The 17,563-nt window shown below is 33.7% G+C and overlaps 1 protein-coding gene across 1 annotated transcript; it reads right to left on the reverse strand.

Annotated features, from left to right (window-relative positions):
- Window positions 1–1,450: 1,450 nt before the first annotated feature.
- Window positions 1,451–16,401, reverse strand: LOC141662696 (serine/threonine-protein kinase BSK2-like). Its single transcript, XM_074469241.1, has 10 exons — window positions 16,016–16,401; window positions 15,360–15,580; window positions 14,394–14,529; window positions 12,971–13,104; window positions 11,550–11,655; window positions 4,760–4,845; window positions 3,261–3,449; window positions 2,992–3,150; window positions 2,591–2,704; window positions 1,451–2,000 (listed from the first exon to the last, which is right to left on the reverse strand). Exons 1-10 carry the CDS (start codon window positions 16,086–16,088, stop codon window positions 1,749–1,751), a joined length of 1,470 nt encoding a protein of 489 aa, XP_074325342.1. The 5' UTR covers window positions 16,089–16,401; the 3' UTR covers window positions 1,451–1,748.
- Between the last annotated feature and the right edge of the window lie 1,162 nt (window positions 16,402–17,563).

Below are 17,563 nucleotides of genomic sequence, written 5' to 3' on the forward strand. Positions count from 1 at the left end.
GGGTTCGTGAGTTTCAAGGCTCGATTTGACTAGTCTCTTGTCTCGTGACTCAATCTGCCTTTCACAAGATGCCTACGTACCTTGCTGTGTGTCAAGGATCAAGTCAAAAAACGTAATTCTGATTTGTGAGGTAAGACCCCTTATTTAGGCATGGAATGTGTTGGAATTAGGTTAAGGTTAGGTAATTTGGTGGACAAGTCTCAGATTTAGAGTGGACTTTTAAGTTTTATAATGCAAGAAATTGATTCCTTACCTCATGAGATTTCTTGGAGGCCAATCTCCAAAGAATTGTGTCCTTATTTGGACTTTACTTATCAGCTATTTTTTCCCATATTAATTAATTACGAAATTAATTAATACTCAAAATTTTAGAACCTTTATAATGAGATTTATTGTTAGCCCAACCCGGGCATTATTAATACGATATTAACTGCGCAACTAGAATTTATTTTTCTCCCTCAGGAACAATGGGACACTTTTTGAAGAGTATTTTGAACATGTTTGGGGAAACTAGCCCTACTAAAATATCTCTATATATAACCATGGACAAATTATTTTTTAGATCAATAGAGGGCTTTCTTGTCAAAAAAAAAGGGGTAAGAGTATAAACTTTGAAAAATAAATTGTTAAAAGGGGTGAAATAGATAGTCCTCTAATCCTGAACCTTTTTTGTAGTTTTTTTTTTGTAAAAATCATATATTTTCTTTCCCGATTCCATGCAACAAACCTAAGCTTGAATCGAGTACTAACACTTGCATAAACTAGAAGTACTTCGTAATACAAAGATCTACTACCACTGATTATGATAATGAGATCACAGAGCATAAACATCTACTGAGTTTTCCTTGTGAGGTAAGACCCCTTATTTAGGCATGGAATGTGTTGGAATTAGGTTAAGGTTAGGTAATTTGGTGGACAAGTCTCAGATTTAGAGTGAACTTTTAAGTTTTATAATGCAAGAAATTGATTCCTTACCTCATGAGATTTCTTGGAGGCCAATCTCCAAAAAATTGTGTCCTTATTTGGACTTTACTTATCAGCTATTTTTTCCCATATTAATTAATTACGAAATTATTTAATACTCAAAATTTTAGAACCTTTATAATGAGATTTATTGTTAGCCCAAACCGGGCATTATTAATACGATATTAACTGCGCAACCAGAATTTATTTTTCTCCCTCAGGAACAATGGGACACTTTTTGAAGAGTATTTTGAACATGTTTGGGGAAACTAGCCCTACTAAAATATCTCTATATATAACCATGGACAAATTATTTTTTAGATCAATAGAGGGCTTTCTTGTCAAAAAAAAAGGGGTAAGAGTATAAACTTTGAAAAATAAATTGTTAAAAGGGGTGAAATAGATAGTCCTCTAATCCTGAACCTTTTTTGTAGTTTTTTTTTTGTAAAAATCATATAATTTCTTTCCCGATTCCATGCAACAAACCTAAGCTTGAATCGAGTACTAACACTTGCATAAACTAGAAGTACTTCGTAATACAAAGATCTACTACCACTGATTATGATAATGAGATCACAGAGCATAAACATCTACTGAGTTTTCCTATTTGGATAGAAATATACATTTGTGTAGGGGAACTACTGTCTACGAAAGGAGTCTGCAATTTTTCTTCATTACCCTGCCAACTTTTCACCATACGAATTCTACTAGTCGAGCCATTTGTAGAGTCATAACGAACTACCGAAAACCAACCGGAGATCGGGGTCCCAGCATTTGGTAGTAAACTAGTTGCGCCAACTGTTTTGCTTCTTTGCTTCAAATATCGCTCCATCGTTCAGCATGTCCTGAGCATCAGTTTCCATTCCAAGCTTAGAAAGAGCAAGTGCCTGCATGTAGAAGGCAGTGGGCCACTCGGGCAAGCACACCTGAGCTTGCATTGCATCTCGCAGCGCAAATTCTGGCTGTCCAAGCATTAAGTAGGAGATAGCTCGTCTTACAAAAATGGTACCAGAGGGAACTGACATCATAGAAACCAACTGCATTTTGAACAATGGTTGTCAAATTTTATGGTTGAAAGTGATACTTGACAAATTTACAATGGTACAAACACAATAGGTAAAAAATTAAGACTTATGCTTACACTAATCTAAATGGATTGTTAAGGATTTTCGTAAAATGACCGTAAGGTGAAGCAATGATACTAATAAAAAAAGGCACTTCATATCGGAATAATTGCAAACTACATCATCTGAACATTTGTAACATATCCAATCCGAGAATTAAGTCCAGAAATAAACCTACAGTTTTAACTGCATAGAAACTCTTTTTTTGTATAATTGAACACAGCCACCTACTCTTGCCTCTTACAAGGTAATACCACTAGAAATAGTCTTGGTTGCGTTAGAAACAAATTTAGCTTTTCCAAAAAAATACTGGCAGTACTATTGCACTACTTTCTGATTTCATTGTATATCTTGTCGAGCTATTGCAGTGAACTGACTGAATCCAATTAGAAAACTCAAATATATGGTTTGCTTAGTCCACAAACTGAAACATGAAAAAAAGAAAAAGCAAAAAAAGAAAAAGATCTAATAAGCAAGTTCATAACATTAGTTAAAAATTGCACCTTGGAATAATAGTCCACCGCATTTGTGAAGTCTTTGTCCCTAAATGCAATATCTCCAAATTTCTTTGTATTTAGCATATCTTGCACTTGTTGAGTCCATTCTTGGAATGAGAGCTTTATAAGATAAACATGCGCCATCGCACAAGACTAAATTAGTATAATAACAGGACGGAATTTCTTTGACTTTTTTAAGACAAACAAAATCCCTCAAGAAAGATACTAGTCATATAATAGTATATCTATTTTATGAGTCTTCATAATGGAAAACCGAACCATAACAAATTAAGGTTTAAAATCAGGCCACTTGTTTAGGCATATTAGTTTTAGAGTCTGCTCGCCCATGTTTTTGTCTTTAAAAAGGTATTCGGCATTAGACATTCCTAAACAATATATTAATTCACCTCATTTTCTGCTCCTTCTTCATCTCTATAACCAGTTTTAAGCAAGATATCATGTACTGCCGTAAAATCCATCCTAGCACAAGCCTTTCCAAGAGGAGAAAGCATGGTTGGCAGAACTGCTGGGGTTTTTGTCAGACCCATCAAAACATGAGATGCAACCTATGAATACGCAATGTAAATAGAATGTGATATAACATAGAATAAGCCTAGCACATAACATCTTACACTAAAACAAATTAAATTTGGATAGGATGTATTTTTAAATTTACCTCTTTCTGCTTTTGAAGGGGTGCCACTGCAGTAAGAAGAAACTTGATCTCTGGTCGGTCTCTAGCCTCATAGTTAAGACATTGTGAAGCAAGTGTAACCAGTGCAGTTGCATCTTCGTTTGCGTATTGTCCTTCTAATGAAGAATCCACTAGCAACAGAACATTTTTCCCCCTGATCAAATCCAATGCCTAGAATACCATATTATGTTTAGTCCTCAATATCAATATGACAATGTGTAAAAACTCGTCGCATGTATGCTGGAGATATTTAAAAGGATGATATCGTATGTGAAAACCAAATAGTTATCTATATCTTTCTAATCATATGATCATCAATAGGGTGAAGGAGCGAAAATCTAGTTGCAATTTATTGTATGCTCCAGTGGTATATAATACATTAGAAAACTCGAAAGCATGGAGCAAGTGTCATGTCCATTAATAACTTTTTCTATTCATTATGTACACATATTTTAAAACTATAAAGCAGTCCTATATTTTTATACGCATACACATCATCAAATATTAGGACATCAGTATTAATTAAGTCATATATGTTATGCAGGAATTAAATGGAAAGAATATGCAATAATATAGAAATGCTTTGAAATAATGCTAATGACTGAAATGTGATATTTACATATACATATATATATATAGAGAGAGAGAGAGAGAGGGAGAGAGAGAGATACACACATATATATATGTCATTATGTTTTAAAACAATGCTAAAGACTAAAATGTAGGACTTTGCATAATATGTTATGTTATCCGAAATCCGATGGGAGGACACCAATAAAAGGGAAAGAAGAGGGAGAGTTTGATACATGATCAAACATGTTCTAGATGATCATTGCAAAACTCAAAGCCATCAGAATATCCAATTATATGGGAAAAATGTTCCCTGTATTCTTTTCCTAATATCACGGAACATTTTTAATATTTGTCATCAGTATCCTAGACATCATCCAACTTTAGCACGTCCACAAGTAACTTGATTTAAAGGTTTTGATACTTTTTATGTAGAGTAAGATATTAATCGCTTCTGCAAGTCTACAGGTAGTTTTCATTGGCTAAATTCAAAACTTTTATCATGAAAAGTAACAGGATAAATTTGACACCTCCAATTAAAAACAGAAACAAAATTATGCACCTTAATGTTCACTTCTGGAAAATATTGCTTGTAAAATAAAATGAACTATGTATCAAATTTGTTGCAGGCTTGTTACGTTAAAAAGCACATTAATTAGTGTATAACTTCTGCCCTAATGTAGATTTTACAGGTGCCTTGCGAATATTTTGGTTGATTTAGAACATGCTTATAGCCACAATAGTCATAGGAAAGCCAACAAAAGAGAGCATTCTTTTCCGAAAAATAAGAAGGGGAAAAAAGAAAAAGAGGCAAATTTAATAGTAAGACATACATTGTAGGTAAGCAAACAAGAAAAAGAAGTCTCAAAGAAGCTGTATTAAAGTGAAGTGCTACAACTGACAAGTCATACATGGCTTGGTGGGATATGCTTTCCACTCAACAGATCTAGCAGTACAGTTCCATAACTATAGATCACGCTCTCTGGAATAACCCTGCCTGCAAAATAATATGAACTAGATATAAGTCATTGGCCATCAGAAAAAGTTATATTTCAAGTATAACAATAGGAATGCCTTAAATTTCACATCATGAAATGTAAGCTAGCAACTCAAAAAGGGGTCAAAACATTTAATCCAGGATGAAGAAAATAATGCACAATTAGAAAGATTAAGAGGTGAATAGATCATACTGTACCTCCCATTGGGTATGGTATTTTCAATTAACCCTTAACAAGTAGGACGGACATATGATCTTACTACTAAAGCTCATTATTAATGACATGTTTGGTGAACAAACAAGGATGCTCAAAAATTCCTTATACAAAAATTAAAAATCAAGCATTGTCAAAGCTCAGGCTACAACTCAAATAACTGTCCCACGTCACTCCCACCCTGTCACTCCCACCCTGTTTACGACTTTCATGCTTAAGCTTGTCCTAAAACCCAACCAGGTTTCTACAACAGCCTAAGATAAGCACTGTTTTTCACAAAAATATAATCTAATAAACTCAGTTGAGCTTTACAATATTATAAAGTTGACTGTATGAAATAATTTGATTCCAAGTACCAGATTTATTGGAGTCACTAGCTTTCGCTAATAAACAACATAAACTTGCCTAGTAACAGGTTCAACACAAATCACAGAGGCACTTATCCATCTATATATCATCGACATTTTCATTGATTGTTCAAACGTCGAATCAGAATGACTTTAAGAAGTGGAAGTTACCATACGCACTTGAACTTGGTAAATGTATCACAATAACAAACCAAATTCCTATGTGATGAAGATATAAATATATTTTTTGTTCAACCAACTAATTGCCCACTATAATGCACCTCGATGTTCTAGATAATGAAACTGATTGCGAAAAACAGGACTCTAGCTACAATCTGGCAGCAATTTTTTATGAAGGTAATTCTGAACATGATAATACAAGCTCTTGGTGACTTCATAACAGATTAGCTCAATTTTCTTTTTTAGGGAAACGATGTAACCATGCTAAAAACTATAGAATGCATAAGACTGCCAAAATATCTTCAAAACTAAGAAGCAGGGAGGAAAGAACAAATCTCAATGAGCAGAAAACAAGCGCAATTTATCGACTTCTTAAGAGGAAATACAAACTATACTTAGCCGGGCACAATCCTTAGAGCAATTACATCTCCCAACTATACAAAGGTAACCATCGATTCTTCTACATTGATTAATAAGTAGGTACGAAAAAACACAGCTTCTACACTAATATATAAACAAATATGCTGAAATAAACAATTAATGCTTCGTGTGTAGTTCAGCCCAAAGAAAAAGCATGACTTCCTATTCTAAAGGGTGACAGGCACACCTAATTTCTTAATCTATAATTTAGCAGCACAATATGCCACTACAATGGTTTTGGGGTAATGTGAAACCACTTACACTTGATAAAGAAACTGATCTAGCAACATTTTGAAACTTCCCTGATATGCTCATTTATATATATATATATGGGGCAAGAATTTTAAATAAACAACCCACGCATAACTCACATGCAGCCTGTTATACACAATGCACCTAATTCCCTCCATTTTTAAATTAATTTTTTCTGTCATTCAACGAGTTTTTTTTTTAAATTTGACCAATATTTATCTAGACCTCTCCAAGCTTTTTGTATCAATATGAAGTGCTATATTCCGGCGATAAATCACTAATTATACTTACGAGAATCACTAAAATTTAGCTAATTTAACTAACAATATAAAAGGAACAGACAAAGATATTGAACTTTGTTGGGCCTGGTACAATTATGTGGGCTATGATTTTATTAAGCCCAAATAAATAAATGAAAAAAAAACATAGGAGAAGGTCCGAGAGCAGAAAAAGAGAAATGAAAAAGGGGAGACAAAGCGTTGTTGTGAGTATATGGTATTCATACTGATATACTCTTCAATCACTAAATCGCATGATAACAATCACTAAACTGTACATAATAATCACCAAATTACACATAGTAATCAATATATTGTACATAGAAATCACTATTTACATGGTCTGGTTTCTAGGGTTTAGGGTCTAAAGGCCCTAAACCCTAGACTAAGTTAGGGTTTAGGCTCTAGGCTTTAGGGCCTAAACACCTTAAACCCTAAATAGATGGAATATTTATCAACTAATTTCTTATTATTAGAAAGAGCTAAATATTTTTAAAACTTATTTAACGAATTGGTGAACCCTAAAAAATTAACTATTAAATTAATTCCAATTTAAATTTTAGATATTAATTTCTAGATCTTGAATTATTAAATTTTATAAACAGACAAAACATGTCAAAGAAACTAAATGCTGATCTTAAAGAATATTTTGTGGCATAACTGATTCCATCATATCCGGGAAAAATTTGAATATTTGAAAGTATATATTGTGTCATTATTGATGCATATATTGTGACTTGATTGACCGACTAACTAATTAGTTGTATATGAGAGGATAGCTTGTAATTAGCACAGGATTAGCTAGTTTTTAGCCTCTAACTTGCCTCTAATTAGTTAGGACTCCTACTGTATAAAGGGACACTTCTCAATGAGGAAAAAAACACATTCTTGCAGTTCAATCTTTTTGTCTATGATTATCATGGTATCAGAGCCAAGTTTATAATCGAGATTCAGTTCTTGTTCAAGATTTTTTTTTCAACGTCATCGATCAGATTTTTATTCTCAGTCCAAGTTTTTCAATTTTCTGTAAAGTACCATAGAAACCAACAGATCATGTCTTCAGAAACGTACGATAACTGCTTAGTTCGTTTTAATGGCAAGAATTATTCTGCTTGGTCGTTTCACTTCAAGATATTTGTCAAAGGCAAAGATATGTGGGGTTATGTTGATGGCAGCAAACCTGCTCCAGATAAAGAAAAAAGAAGAAAACGAGCATGCTTTATGGGAAGTTATGGATGCTCAAATTATGTCTTGGATTTTAGGATATGTGGAATCAAACATCATTCTCAATTTGCTGCCTTATAAGACTTCAGCTGAGATGTGGAATTACATGAAGAAAGTTTATGATCAACAAAACAGTGCTCGGCGATTTCAGCTTGAACACGAGATATCTTCTCTTCAATAGGGAAGTCTCTCTATTTCAGAGTTTTATTCCTCTTTTATGAATATGTGGGCTGAATATACCGATATCATTTATGCTACCTTACCATCTGAAAGTCTCATTGGAGTTCAATCTGTTCATGAAACAACTCAAAGGGATCAATTTCTTATGAAATTGAGATCTGAATTCGAAAGTACCAGATCCAATATTATGAATCGAGAGTTTGTCCCTTCTTTAAATGTTTGTCTCAATGAGTTACTTCGTGAGGAGCAACGACTTCTTACTCAGTCCAATATGGAACAATACAAATCTAATGTTGTTCCAATTGCGTATGCAGCTCAAAGTAAGTCGAGAGGCAGGGATATGAGTAATGTTCAGTGTTTTTGTTGCAAGGGTTTCGGTCATTATGACTCAAATTGTTCTAATAAATTCTGCAACTACTGCAAAAAAGATGGCAATATCATTAAAGAATGCCCAATTCGTCCTCCAAAGAGATACCAAACAGCATACAACGCTTCAGTCGATTCTTCTATTGCTAGTAGCTCGGTAAGTGCAACTCCTCTCCCGCAAAGTGATCCTGCTGCAGGTCAGTCAATGACCCCTGGAGTGATATGATCCAGCAGATGATTGTTTCTGCCCTATCTGCATTGGGAATATCTGGTAAACCTCTTCTGAAATCTGCTCCTTGGTACTTTGATTCTAGAGCTTCCCACCACATGACAAATAATGTTGATATGCTCACCAATATAATTAAATATATTGGAAATCTCAAAATTCATACAGCTGATGAAAATACTTTACCTATCACGACCACTGGTGATGTTTCTTCCTGTACAACTGATGTTCTAGTCTCACCTAACCTTTCCCCCAATCTTGTTTCTATTGGACAATTAGTTGACAATAATTGTAAAGTAGAATTTTCTAAAACTGGTTGTCTCGTGCAGGATCAACATTAAGAGAGGATGATAGCAAAAGATTGTTTCCCATTCACTTTCCAATCCCTCCATACTTATCTCAGCCTATCATTTGTAATTCTGCAGTTGTTGATTATCGTGGATGGCATATACGTCTTGGACACCCAAAATCTGGTTCACTCGGGAATAAAAGGTCGCCATCTCAAAATGATATTCACTTGTCACTCTTGTAAGCTCGGTAAAAGCAAAACTTTGTCGTTTCCTACTCACCAATCAACTATTGTTAAACCTTTCGATTTAATACATAGTGATGTTTGGGGCATGGTACCAATTACTTCTCATGCAAATTATAAGTACTTTATTACTTTTATTGATGACTATAGCCGCTTCACGTGGATTTACTTTTAGCATTCAAAAGATGAAGTATTTTCGGTCTTTAAGCTTTTCCACAGGTAAAGGTCAATTTTATTATAAAGTCGTATGCAATGCATAAAAGATGCCCGTACGGTTGTGGTTGTTCAATTCTATCTTTTTTTTTCTTTTTATTCTTTATCTTTCTTTTCTATTCATCATGCAAAATAGAGGAACCCCTCTTTTGTTATACCATCAGGGTAATGATTCACATATTCGTACTCATTTTTTGCAGAAATCAAAATCTTACGCTCTGATAATGGGGGAGAGTATATGTCTCACTCATTTCAAGAATTCTTGCAAACCAATGGCATAATCTCTCAAAGAACATGTCCTTCAACCCCACAACAAAATCGGGTGGCTGAAAGAAAAAATCGCCACCTTCTAGATGTTGTCCGTACGCTTCTCATAGAATCATTTGTACCGCCTCGTTTTTGGTGTGAAGCAATTTCCACTACTGTGCATCTTATTAACAGGTTGCCATCTCCCTCCTTGAATAATGATTCTCCCTTCTTTAGATTATATAGGAAAGCACCAGATTATTCAAACCTTCGTGTTTTTGGTTGTGTTTGTTATGTTCATCTTCCATCACATGAACGCACAAAATTAACATCCCAATAAGTTCAATGTGCTTTTCTAGGATATTCTACGCACCAAAAAGGTTTTTTGTGTTATGATCCCAACTTACGTCGGATTAGACTTTCTCGGAATGTCATTTGTTTTGAAAAACAATATTTCTTTGCTTCTCACCAGGATGTCACTCCTACTACATTCTCTTGCCAATATTTACTAATTCTACAACAAATTCTTCTTCTTCTACCAAGCCTTTGCAAGTTTACCAACGACGTCGCACATCTGCTTCTTCAGGCCCTCTGTCATCTGATCCCCATAATGCTAATCTTTTACATTGTTTCTAAATCCTCCACGGAGGCTGAATATCGTGCCATGTCTACTGCATGCTCAGAGATCATTTGGTTGCGAGGCCTTCTGGCAGAGCTTGGTTTCTATCAAAATCAACCTACTGCCTTACATGCTGATAATACCAGTGCAATCCAAATTGCGTCAAATCCTGTTTATCATGAACGCACAAAACACATCGAGGTTGACTATCACTTTATTCGGAAAGCATATGATCATCAAGTTATCACTCTGCCACACATCTCCACCTCTTTACAGATTGCGGATATCTTCACCAAATCCATGACACGACAACGACATAACTTTCTTGTCAGCAAATTGATGCTTACTATCTACAACATTAATTTGAGGGGGGATGTCAAAGAAACTAAATGCTGATCTTAAAGAATATTTTGTGGCACAACTGATTCCTTGATATCCAGGAAATATTTGAATATTTGAAAGCATATATTGTGTCATTATTGATGCATATATTGTGACTTGATTGAATGACTAACTAATTAGTTGTATATGAGAGGACAGCTTGTAATTAGCACAGAATTAGCTAGCTTTTAGCCTCTAACTTGCCAATTAGCTAGGACTCCTACTGTATAAAGGGACACTTCTCAATGAGAAAAAAAACACATTATTACGGTTCAATCTTTTTGTCTATGATTATCAAAACACACTATTCAAAAGAATATTGAAGAGAAAATGGAATTTGAAGAAACTGAAATACAAGAAAATCAAGATCCATTTCAAGAGCAAGAACCAAACAAGAAATCAAAAATTAACAAGTGGAAGAGGAGGAGAGTGTAAAAGATAAAAAAGTACTATATTACACATGTTATTAACTAAACTACTAGTTTGTGTGTAAAAGGTAGAAACGTATAGTAGGAGATTAATGGTGTATGATGGGGGCAGAGAGATGGGACACCAGGAGAAAGGTGTGGTACAGGAGAAAGGCGATAAATCACTAATTATGTCTACGATAATCACTAAAATTAAGAAAGTTTTGAAATTATACTAATTCCGGTTTAGTGATTCTGTTAAGCATATATCGTCGTAATATAACAAGTATGGTATGCAAATTGATCGTTGGAAGATGGAGAAAAATATAGTGAAGTCGGATTTTAAAAAAAGTTTTGTCAATTAATGGATAATATTAAATTAGAAATAAATATAAAACTATTTACGTATAGATGTACAGAGGGAGTTAGCCTGGAAATTGGAGAGATTGGAGAGAGGAGAGAAAAAGAGTTGATAAAATTTGTGTGGTGGAGATTTAATTCAAGCTATGAAATTAGTAGTTGTCATTGGTTTCTAGTTTATAGAATAATGTTGATTTCTATTTGACCATCTCCCTATATATATATATATATATATATCTATGTGTGTGTGTGAGATTACCTGTACGCATAAACTCGGGTGGAGTATAAGCCAGATTGGTGCTATAACTCTTCCCATCTCTACTGTTCTTCATAAGTCCGAAGCTGGATAGTCGGGGGTCACCTTCCTAACAAGAGAATAACTCGAGTTTAGCAAAAATAGTATTGGTTTTCCCACACACCAGAATTAATATGCAAAAGGTTCCAGCTAGCTATTACACAAATACAAGGCACCTTTCCAAAATTGTATATGAATTATTACTTATCAACATTTGCTACCTGGACCTATTTCAATAATCTGTATGGATAATGAGTATAATTTTTCCTAGAACTGGCCTTAAAACTATTAAAAAGGACAAAAAAATTTTAGCCCTATAATTCTAATAAAAAAACATAGACTGAGAAACACTTATAATTCTTTTACCTGTTGATATCAGTAGTTAAGAGTACTCTGTGACAAAATGCCGTCAATATTTTTAACAAAAGATGGAGGTCTGAGCTATAATATGAATGCACATGCACTAATGTGCCATGGTGACAGCAATAGGGATTTCACGCATTGCTGACCATCTAGTATATTTCACTGCAGCACTGTAGTCACACTTCAAGTGCTACTTTTACTTCTTAGTCCTAATGAACTGTCTACCTGTGGTTAACTTTTTCCTTTTGTCCTCGGATCAAAGTTAAAATTATTATTGTCTTCTTTATATAAAAATTATTGTTATTGCCTTGACCCTCAAATGAATATTGATGAGTGTTCACGTCCAACAAAGCAGCAGCGGTGAAACAAGGTTTGCACTCGTGCATATATAATATACTGCTCTATTTAACTCTTGGACTTAAAGGGGATTAGAATCGGAGAACTTGAGATTATTCCATCATGCGCTTTCCAATTCGAATTCCCTTAACGTTTGCTTTAAGGGATTATAATCCCCTGACTACTAGCTTAGATACTACGATTTTCTACCACATTTCATCCTTAAGACATCTCACAGACTAAATTTAAATCACATAAACCCGTGGAATTATAATACCCATGAAGGGGAAGGGATTAAATAGTCTCCCTTAAATGAACTAGAAATTGATCAAGACTAGTCTATAGGATGAATCTAAATGATTGAGCATGATATAAAAAAAGTACAAGTAATAGCCTAAGGATTATAGTCCTTCGTAATTTAATTTAAGGTATAGTGTTTCAGTTTCATATACCATAAAATGTTAAACAGTAAGTCTAGCAAAAGAAAAGTCAAGTCCTTTCTGCTGTAATTGGATATATGCAACAAATCGAGTTAATAATACAAGAGCTGTGAAAAAAAAATGCAAACTAGTTAAACATTAAAACATACCACAAGCAACTCAATTGCATAACATAGTTTTGCTAGAATATAGCACAGTTCCAGTGATGAACATTTTCCATCTTTAAATATGTAACAAACAATTTACCTCGTCAAATAGAACTCTGTATGCATTTAGATCATGATAGATTTTCCTATTCGTAGCACTGCAATGATCAAGGGCTTCTACAATATAGTGTGCTACTCTTACACGCATTTCCCAAGGCAGAGGCTGCTTCTCCCCTACAGGAATCCGATTACTATTAATGCAAAATTCCCCAAATACAGAGATGAAACAAGACAGATAGATATTCTTGAAAGAAGCTAAGCCCGGTGAAAGAAAAAAATCCGGCGTGCTGATGGAAAGTGGGAAATGCTTGTCAATCGAACTCTCAGAGCAAGCAAATTAATCGCAGCACATGAGCCTTCTCACAATTGTTTAGTAAAACCAGGCATAGGTAGCTTTTGTTAATACTCTTCAAATTTAGCAAGGTAATCATTTGACCTCCCCTTCCTATAGTTGGAAAAGGTTTTACAGTATACAAGACATGTTATATATATAAGTGTCAAAAATATGACAATACTGCAGGTCTCAGTACCGCACGAGCTTAACTGCAGGTCTCAGTACTGCACGAGCTTATTGCTTGGTTATTATCTATATATTTTTAAGGTGGCGGTGAGGGAGATAAAGGTCTGCAATATTTGAGATTTTTCCTTACTTTCCTCTCCCTTTAGGATAATTTATATGCGTCACTTGACAGTTACGGAATTAGACAACTTTTTAAACCAGGTCGTGAACTTCTTCCAAAAAGTTTCAATTAAAGTAATATTTCCTGAAAGCAAGTTTCATTGTATTTATTAATCCTTCAAAACATAACATACTTCGTCCATGTCTTTATGCTATAGAAACATAAAAGGTTCACAACCATAAGTGACTACAATTAAAGACGTTGCTGAGTTACTGTAAACCAGAAAATTTGATTATTTGATTTTAAATTTAAAAGAAATCATCTACAATGGCTCGACTACCACATCCTAAAGCTTCAAATAAGAGTTAAAAGGGAAGTGCCTTTCCAGTCACCTAGTGAAGATCTAGAAATCAGCTAAGGCAACTAGGGAATCCCCCCTCCCCCCCTACAGATCTCGTATATATTAATTTTATAAAAGATATCAAAAATGTTACGCCTTGTCATATTTCAAAACTTCAAAATTAGCAAGAAAGTAACTCAGCCTAACCATCCAGCCAAATTATCAAGTTAGTGGAGTGTCACTTAATGCCTACGCACCTGCTAAGCAGATCTTTTCAGAGAACACTAATAAAAGAATAATCCATCTGAACAAATAATACAATTCTTTTCATTAACTAAGGAATAAAATATATGACCAACAGATCTAACTTCGTCCCATGTGCAATCTTAATTTTTCTAATATTTAGTGATTTTTTTAATCGCTTCCAGGGATATGATTTGCAATAAATTTTACAGAAGAAAAAACCTAGAGACACGGAAACAAAGAAACATGAAACTTCGTACAGTGAAATAGATGCTTTGAGAGGGTATCATTGGGCATGAACTCTGCAACCAAAAGACGCTCATCTCCCTCAGCACAATATCCAATCAGATTAACCAGTCTTTTATGCCGAACCTTGCCAACTTCAGACGCTTCCGTCTGCAAAGAATATCATTAGAAATGGTATAATTGCCCCGAACTAAAGTTTACAACTCGATCATATATTCACATTAACTAGATAGACCATAACACCAACCATCCATGAACTGACAAGGCTCAGAAAACTAAATTAACGACATAGAAGACTGCATTTTTCACAAAACATCTCTCTTAGAGAGGTAAAATAGTATAATCTTACCACTGTAGCTGACAATAGAAGAATTCCCAATTATTTCATATAACATAAGCTTTGACAAGAATTCTTATCATAGTATATGACTAGAAAAGTAGATCCCTTATATTGGTTAGGTAGAACGCAAATCGTGATCAAGATTATTGAACTAAAAATTCACCCGATATGTTCTCATAGCATTGATATATGGAATAGTTGGGACCAACAAGCCAATACAAAGAGTAATAAATAATATTATAACTTCGTGGAAATTTGAATTGAACTTTTCCAACAAGAGCAACTCAAAATTACAATGAGTGTCGTATTTTACTTAGTTCAGTGCAATATTAGGAATGATGTCCTAATGAAGTCATAACAAATTAGAGGCAACTAGAGAATAATATGGTATGCAAGTGCTATATAGCTTAGGGATAATATTATATCATCACAATCACCAAAAAAATGTTGACTGTTATGTATTTCCTTATCTTTGGGGAAAGGAGGACGAGTAGCGACCTATTATATTTTTGGTACAAAGAGGGACCAAAGGAGGCTGAATACAATCACATATTCATAATACTGGATTAAATAAGCAACCAAGCAAACAAAATAAATGTTACAAGCAACCCCAAAAACAAAAGAAACCATCGATCTTTACCACAAACTGTTGAGGATCAGGCCAGGACTGCTTAGAAAATCGCTTAATTGCAACAACACGATTGCTCCGGAGTTTGCCTCTATAAACAACATTGGGAGCTTTCTCCCCACTTTCTGACACTATAAAATCATTACTGAACCCATTTGCCGCAGTCCTTAATTCTGCAAGTGCAAATTCTTTAAATGCAGGAACTTGATCTTGATCTACTTGATCCCCATTTGCTTCAAAAACCATTAAATTCAGTCAATACAAGCACATGCACCACTATTTATACTGCAATAAATACAAACAAACTTACTTTCTTAACTGGTGTCTAACACTTCTATCAAACAATCAAAGTAATTCCTAAAGAAATGAATATAGCGTTCTATGAACCTATAAAAATGTGAACATAATAAAAAAATCTCTAGTTAACCTAATTAAAAATGAACATCAATTAAATTATATCTAAAGTATACACACCAAAACAAAATGCGAAAGTATCATAAGAATAAACTATAGACATTAGTATATTGAGAGCACATATTACCATTTGCATTTGAAAAAAACATATTAGCATTAATTTGTACTCAATACATAACAATATATAAATATACAAAGCAAAACATAAGAAACATACATATATAAAAGAGATAAGAGGGTAAAAGAAGCAATACCCAGATCTGGTTTAGGTTCAGGTTCTTTAACTGGAGACTGAACATTAACAGTTTTGGACTGAAAACAGCCCATGCCTATATATCACATAGACAACAAAACACAGACACAGTGAATCTTTATATAATATAAACCAGTAAAAGGGTATGTAAAAATGGAGAAAAGATTGAAGATTTAGGGTCAATGAGAGTGAGCTGATTGACAAAATAGCAAAGTACAGTAGAGAGAGAAAAAGGGTATGTAGTTGTATGTATGATGATGAAGGGAAGATCACATGATAAGTTGATGATGAGCACGTGATTGTCAAGTATGGGGTGTCTGTGGGGGAGACAACAGTTTAGGTGCTGTTCTTGCACTCAAAAACAGCATGTTGTTCTAAACACTTCTAGTTTGTGTTCCTCTAAGTTTTTTTTTTCTTTTGTATGGAATTTTTATCAAGAAATCTCACCCACAGGGCTAAGCAAAAAAAAATCTAAAATCGAATGAAAATAGGTAAAAATTGAGCGAAATCCAAAATTTAAAACTGAACTATAATATTTCGAATTTTCGGAAATTACTATTATTATTATTTGAGTGTTTTATGTGATTTTTAATAGAGAATAAATAAAATTATGGATATTTTATTCTTGTTTCATTACTTTATGTCTTTAACATCAACTCAACAAGTTAGCTAGTCAAGACCCTAAACTAAAATTTAAGAAATATTGTATATAATAGAGCTCCAACAGCATGGGGTTTCCTTAAAAAATTAGCATCATCCACTCATAGCTTATTTAAAAGTAACTATTAGTGATTCCAAATCTTCATTTTAATAATAAAAAATTCATTTCTCTCTCATTCCTCCATATCAAATGTATAACTAGAGTTTAAATATAATATTAAAATATTACTACGATACATTTATCAGGAATGTCGTGGGAGTTGACATACAATTAAAAATCCTAAAATACTAGGATTCATTTTTATAATAATATTTTTACGGAACATGTTAGGACTCTATTGGGGTTGCTTTATAGGGTCGTTTGGTTCAAGATATGATATCGGGTTAAAATCAGAAATCGGGTTAAGATGACATGGGGTTGAGGTATCATATATGATATCATATGTTTGATTGAGTGCTGAAATTAATATTTTTAATTTAAAATATTTTAAGTCAATAATTTTAATATAATTTAATATATAATTTTATTATTATTTTAAATATTTTTGGTTCAGATATTTATTTTGGTATTAAACAATTATATTTAAATGTTTAAATAGAAATTAAAATAATAGTTATAAAGTTAATTCTCAAAGCTCTCTCATAGCCACCCTCACTTAAGTATGAAAAACCCATACCTTGGGGGTTTTAGGGATGGGTATTAAATTTTTTTCCTGAACCAAACACCAGGGGGTTGTAATGACTGAAACTCATACCTGATTCTAGAATTTGGCGAACCAAACAACCCCTTAAATGATTAATATGCTTATTGATAGTTGTGTCAATCTTTGTCGGTGTTGTGAAAGTATTTAATTACTTTTATCATGTTCAAAATTCTTATTTAAAAGCC

Source organism: Apium graveolens, chromosome 1 (assembly GCF_009905375.1).
Source record: "Apium graveolens cultivar Ventura chromosome 1, ASM990537v1, whole genome shotgun sequence".
Classification (NCBI taxonomy): domain Eukaryota; kingdom Viridiplantae; phylum Streptophyta; class Magnoliopsida; order Apiales; family Apiaceae; genus Apium; species Apium graveolens.

Bases quoted from the DNA above. Each gene is read 5' to 3' on its own strand.
- LOC141662696 (XM_074469241.1), bottom strand. From the start codon at position 16,088: ATGGGCTGTTTTCAGTCCAAAACTGTTAATGTTCAGTCTCCAGTTAAA. The intron at 14,530-15,359 runs GTAAAGATCGAT...TATTCTTTGCAG, and splicing joins CTGATCCTCAACAGTTTGTG to ACGGAAGCGTCTGAAGTTGG. The intron at 13,105-14,393 runs GTACGAAGTTTC...GGATTCCTGTAG, and splicing joins CTCAAAGCATCTATTTCACT to GGGAGAAGCAGCCTCTGCCT.